The sequence below is a fragment of the Carcharodon carcharias genome, chromosome 36, assembly GCF_017639515.1.
Source record: "Carcharodon carcharias isolate sCarCar2 chromosome 36, sCarCar2.pri, whole genome shotgun sequence".
Taxonomy (NCBI): Eukaryota; Metazoa; Chordata; class Chondrichthyes; order Lamniformes; family Lamnidae; genus Carcharodon; species Carcharodon carcharias.
In genome coordinates, this window is record NC_054502.1 from 9,115,159 (window position 1) to 9,121,158 (window position 6,000).

The following is a 6,000-nucleotide window of genomic DNA, read 5'->3' on the forward strand; positions in this document are numbered from 1 at the left end:
TGGGGGGGAGAAGAGGGGGGTTGGGGAGAAGCTGGGGGGGAGAAGAGGGGGGTTGGGGAGAAGCTGGGGGGGAGAAGAGGGAGGTTGGGGAGAAGCTGGCGGGGGAGAAGCTGGGGTGCAAGGGGGAGAGGGGGTGCAGGTGAGGGCAAAGGGGGAGGGGGCTGATGTGTAAGCTGGGAGGGGGCATGAGGGGCAAAGGGGAATGGGTCAGATGCGCCAGGGGAGAGGGGCAAAGTGGGACAGGGTGGGGACGCAAGGGGAGGGGGTGGGGAGAGGGGTTAGGGAGAGGCACGGGGGGAAGGGCAAGGGTCAGTGGGGCAACGGGGTGGGCTGCCAGGGGGGAAGGGGGCAGGGGTGGGTGCACTGGGGAAGGGGGCAAAGTGATGGGCTGTAAGCGGGTGAGAAGGGGTGGGAGTGGGGGATGCAGGGGAGAGGGGGCGAAGGTGCAATGCAGGAGGGGCGGCAATGGTGGAGGGGGGGATGCAGGGGAGGAGGTTAGAGGACAGGGTGGTGACACCGGGGAGGAGGGACATGAGGGGCAAGATTGGGGGGCAGTGGTCGAGGGACGAGGGGGCAGAGGGGGAATGGGTGCAGTGAGGAGGAGGGGCAATGGGGAGAAGTGCTGGGGCAATGAAGATGGTGGTTGGATATTATGGGGGGAGTGGTGGGGAAGCAGTGGGAGTCGAGGGAGAGAGGATGTGTTCAATGTGGGCGATGTGGGGTGGGGGAGAGAGAGAGAGAGAGTGGCTTCGAGGCAACGGGGGGGGGGGAGGAACTGTGTCAGGAAGGATCCAGGGAACGGACAGTGATGCCTGGCTGGGGGGTCGGGAAACGTCGAGGTGGTGGGATGAGGGGCAGGATGACCTGCGTCTTGAAAGCTCCGATTGTCGGTTTCCCCCCCCGCCCCCGCCCCCGCCACCAGCCCAGCATTCCTCCTCCTCCTCCCCTCCCCCCCAGCATTTTCATGCGAAACACTTTCACCAGATCAGTCTGCGGAAGGGGGGTGGTCACGCGTCACTGGAACCCGAGCTGTGTGCCTCTGTTTCCGCTGCCTTCCGCAGGTCTGATTGTTGTGGCCCCCTTTCTCACGTGGATTAATTTTCCCACAGGAGGGGTCCCGGCCTAGACGGCACGCGGGAAAGATGTCAGCAGGAAGTGCCTGGCGTAGCCTCACAGCAACACAGAAGGCAATGCTGATGATTGGGGTCCCAGCCAGTGCTGTGGCTGTGTATATATTGTACAGGAGGTACCGGGAGAAGCGAGGTAAGGATGAAGCCTGGAGCGCGCCTCGATCTCTGCGTGCGCCCCTTTCCCAGTTTCCTGCCTCGGAGTTCGACAGGCACCTCCAGCGGAGCAGCCGATGCAGATCCTTCGAGGCTTGGGGACCAAAAGAAGGAAGCCATTCAGCCCATCCTATCTGTGCTGGCTCTTTGAAAGAGCTGTCCAATTAGTCCCACCGCCCTGCAAATCTTTCCCCTTCCGGTGTTTATCCGATTTCTCCCCCTTTTGGAGAGGTCCTATTGAATGTGCTCCCGCCGCCCTTTCAGGCAGCGCCTTCCTGATCACAGCACTGACTGCAAATTGCCTGTCTCTCTCTCCCTCTCCGTTCACGTGCGGAATTTTGAAGGTAACCTGTGCCCTGCCCTGACTGGGTCCTTGTGTTTCTGATGTTAGATGAGCACTGTGTGCTGGTTGGCGATGATCAGATTGCCATGGACATGAAAGTCCCTCGAGATGCTGTGAAGATCATCATCGGGCGGCAGGGTTCCACCATTAAACAGGTGAGCATTGAATTCATGAGTTCCCCATTGGTGAGACGTCGGCCTAGTGCTAACTAGTAATCCAGAGAGCCACGCTAATGCCCTGGTGGGGAGGGGGGCATGGACTCAAATCCCACCATGGCAGCTGAGCTCCATTCTTAAAGCTGGTGACCATGAGGCTATCATCCAACCGTTATAAAAACCCATCCAGTTCACTAATGCCCCTTGAGGGAGGGAAATCTACCATCCTTACCCGGTCTGGCCTACATGCGACTCCAGACCCACAGCTCATGTGATTGACTCTTAACTGCCCCTCTGAACAAGGGTAATTGGGGATGGGCAATAAATGCTGGCCTAGGCAGCGACGCCCTCTTCCTATGAACGAATTTTTAAAAAAAAACACTTCAAAAAGCACTTGGTTGGCTGTAAAGTGCCTGGTGACTGTGAAAGGTGAAACTTGATTGAAACATATAAGATCCCGAGGGGTCTTGACAGGGTGGATGTGGAGAGGGTGTGAAAGGTGCTGTCCATTTTGAATAAAAGAGAAGCATATTATCTAAATGGTGAGAGATTGCAGAGTTCTAAATGCAGAGGGATCTGGGTGTCCTAGTGCATGAATCACAAAAGGTCAGTTTGCAGGTACAGCAAGTATTTAGGAAAGCTAATAGAATGTTATTATTTATTGGGAGGAGAATTGAATACAAAAGTAGGGAGGTTAAGCTTCAGTTGTACAGGGCACTGGTGAGACCACATCTGGAGTATTGTATACAGTATTGGTCGTCTTATTTAAGGAAGGATGTAAATGCATTAGAAGCAGTTCAGAGAAGGTTTACCGGACTAACGCCTGGAATGGGCGGGTTGTCTTGTGGGGAAAGGCTGGACAGGCTGGGCTTGTATCCGCTGGAGTTTAGAAGAGTGAGAGGCAACTTGATTGAAACATATAAGATCCTGAGGGGTCTTGACTGGGTGGATGCGGAGAAGATGTTTCCTCTTGTGGGAGAATCTAGAACTGGGGGGGGGTCACTGTTTAAAAATAAGGGGTCGCCCATTTAGGGCAGAGATGAGAAGCAATTTTGTTGAGGGTGGTGAGTCTTTGGAACTCCCTTCCTGCAAAGGCGGTGGAAGCAGAGCCTTCGAACATTTTTAAGGCAGAGGTGGATAGAGTCTTGATGAACAAAGGGGTGAAAGGTCATCGGGGGTAGGCAGGAATGTGGGGTTGAGGTCACAATCAGATCAGCCACGATCTTATGGAATGGTGGAGCAGGCTCGAGGGACCTACTCCTGCTCTTAGTTCGTATGTTTGTATATAAATGCAGGCGTCTTTACTAACCTGCATGGCTGGTTATAGCGCTCTGTGTATCTGTGCTACTAAATGTCTCTGCTCCTTTACCCCGTTCAGACTTAGTTTCCAAGCTGTACAAGGACCGCCACCCACCCCCACCCCCCCTATTCTTCCCACCAAAAGGCACCAGCACACTTTCCTATTGTAAAGTTTTTTTGTCTGGTACACGCACATTCTGTAGCGGGGCCGGTAGCATGCTGGTAATGTTGCTGGAGTAGAAACCTGGGGGTTCAAAACCAATGCTGTGGGGACGTCAATCAAAACAAAAATAGCTGGAAAAACTCAGCAGGTCTGACAGCATCTGCGGAGAGGAAGACAGGGTTAACGTTTCGAGTCCGTACGACTCTGTGGAGACAGGGTTCAAATCCCACCACAGCATGGAAATTTAAATTCGCTTTAATTCATAAATCTGGAATGAAATGGTTGTGTCATTAATAATTATCATGAAAGTACTGGATTGTCATTAAAAAGAAAAACCCATCTGGTTCACTAAATGTCCTTTAGGGAAGGAAATCTGCCATCCTTACCCAGTCTGACCTCCGTTTGACTCCAGACGCACAGTAACGTGGTTGACTCTTAACTAACAAGTTATGCCAGCTGAACTGGTGAACTATATTCTTGTTTGATTTTTTTTTGGCACGAGGAGGGTGGGAAAGCGCAGTTGAAGTAGAAGATCAGCCACGACCTTGTTGAATGGTGGAGCAGGCTCGGCTTCGAGGGGCCGAATGGCCACCCTCTGCTCCAATGGTGTTCTTGTGCCAAATGAGGGCTTCTCCACTCACTGCTCCCACCTTCACTGGGGTCCCTTTTAACTTGTCTCAGACTTTCTCTCCCCCCACCCCCCCCCACCCCACACCCTAAGCTTCGGAAGGAGACGGGAGCCCGCATCGAAGTGGAGGCCAGCGAGGAGATGGGCGGCTACGAAGGGACTGCCGAGCGACTGCTCACCATCATCGGGTCACCGGTGCAAGTGTGCAAGGCCAAGGTCGCCATTCACCAGCTCCTGGCTGAGAGTGTCAAGATCACCGAGGAACTGCAGGTTCCCCATCGAGCGGTGGGACGGATTATAGGTAATGCCCATCTCAAGGACGGGTGGGTTGGTTGGCTGGCTGGCTGGCAAGTGCACTCTGGTCAAGGCATTGTCATGGTGAGCGTACCAGGGAGCCCTTGCCCCCTCACGCTTTTGCTTAATGCAGAAAAAAAGACACAATATCTGGACATGTTCCTTTTGGTTGCAGAGGGCAGGTCCCTGCGTAAGAACATATGTAGCCACTAGCAAGCTGGGCAACACAACCAATCAGCACTCTCTTCTCATGCAGTATAAATTGTTGTTCCCTTTGAGATTTGGTATTCTTGCGAATCTGCCCTGATGGGTACAAGACCAAAAGCTTAGACAGCATGTCTCTTTTTTTTCCAGCAATACTCAAGTTCTGCACGACCAAGCATCTATTCCCTGCTTTTCTTCAAAAGCAGTGCCTTAAGTTACTTCCACCCGAGAGGGCAGATGGGACCTCAGTTTTAACAGTAGTGTGGCATTCCCTCTGCGCGGCGCTCCCTCGGCTAACATCCGGAGTGGTGGATTTTGTGCTCGCTCCCTGGAGTGGGGCTTGAACCCACGTCGTTCAAACTCTGAGGTGGGAGAGCTTCCCACTGAGTCACGGCTGACCCCTTAAAATAATATTCTGGGCTCATCAGAAAGGAATACACATTGTCACTTTGCACTAGAGAGACTGGGAGAAGCTGGGATTTTTCTCCTTAGAGCAGGGAAGGTTAAGGGGGAGATTGAATCGAGGCGTTCGGAATCAGGAAGGGGGTTTTGGACAGAGTAAATGAGGAGAAACTGTTTCCACTGGGCAGGAGGGTCGGTAACCAGAGGGGGACACAGATCGAAGAGAATCGGGGAAAGAACCAGAGGGGGAGATGAGGAGAATTTGTTTTTCTTTTACACAGCGAGTTGTTGTGATCTGGAAGGCGCTGCCTGAAAGGGCGGTGGAAGCAGATTCAATAGGAACTTTCAAAAGGAGGGGGGAATCGGGTAAATACTCGAAGGGGTACTTGCAAAGGCTGTGGGGCAAAGAGCAGGGGTGAGGATAGAGTGGGGACTCATTGGGGTAGAGCCAGTACAAGCAGGATGGGCTGAAGGCCCTCCTTCTGTGCTGTTTGATTCTGTGTCTGAGGTGAAAAGTTTGTGCAGGCTGCTGAGCTGTAACGGTGTTTGTCTGGCCCCAGGCCGTGGAGGTGAGAGCATCCGGGAGATATGTCGAACCACGGGAGCAAAGATTGTGTGTGAGGAGACTGGGAAGCAGCTTCTGGACCTGAGCCGCTCGGTCAGGATCAGTGGCACGAGACAAGAGGTGGCTTCAGCCAAAGTAAGTTTTTGCAGCTGTTTGTTTTTTATTGGACACTAGTCAATGCCCTGTGATGTTACTCTTGGGTGGCGAAGAGGCTGGTTTAAGAGTTGGGTCGAGGGGCAAGAGCCTGAGACCGTCCACCTTAAACATTCGCTCCCTCCACCACCGACGCACAGTAGCAGCAGTGTGTGTACCATCTACAAGATGCACTGCAGCAACTCACCAAGGCTCCTTAGGCAGCACCTTCCAAACCCACAAACTCTATCATCTAGAAGGACAAGGGCAGCAGACGCATGGGGAACACCCACCACCTGGAAGTTCCCCTCAGAGCCCCTCACCACCCTGAATTGGAAATATATCGGCCGTTCCTTCACTGTCGCTGGGTCAAAATCCTGGAACTCCCTCCCTAACAGCGCCGTGGGTGTACCTACACCACAGGGACTCGAGGGAAGTAGCGATGGGCAATAAATCCAGGGCTAGCTGCCCTGAGAATGAATGTGAAAAATTATTCCTAGACTCGGGTTAGACGTGAACAGGGAGATTAAAA

General features: G+C 53.2%; 1 protein-coding gene across 1 annotated transcript in view; it reads left to right on the plus strand.

Annotated features, from left to right (window-relative positions):
* Positions 1-6,000, plus strand: part of LOC121272880 (tudor and KH domain-containing protein-like) — a 177,267-nt gene that overhangs the window by 1,073 nt on the left and 170,194 nt on the right. Inside the window, exons 2-5 of the mRNA XM_041179717.1 lie at positions 1,110-1,263; positions 1,675-1,781; positions 3,965-4,172; positions 5,332-5,471. Coding sequence (XP_041035651.1) covers positions 1,143-1,263; positions 1,675-1,781; positions 3,965-4,172; positions 5,332-5,471 — 576 coding nt within the window. The 5' untranslated portion in view covers positions 1,110-1,142. The remainder of the gene's footprint in view (positions 1-1,109; positions 1,264-1,674; positions 1,782-3,964; positions 4,173-5,331; positions 5,472-6,000) is intronic.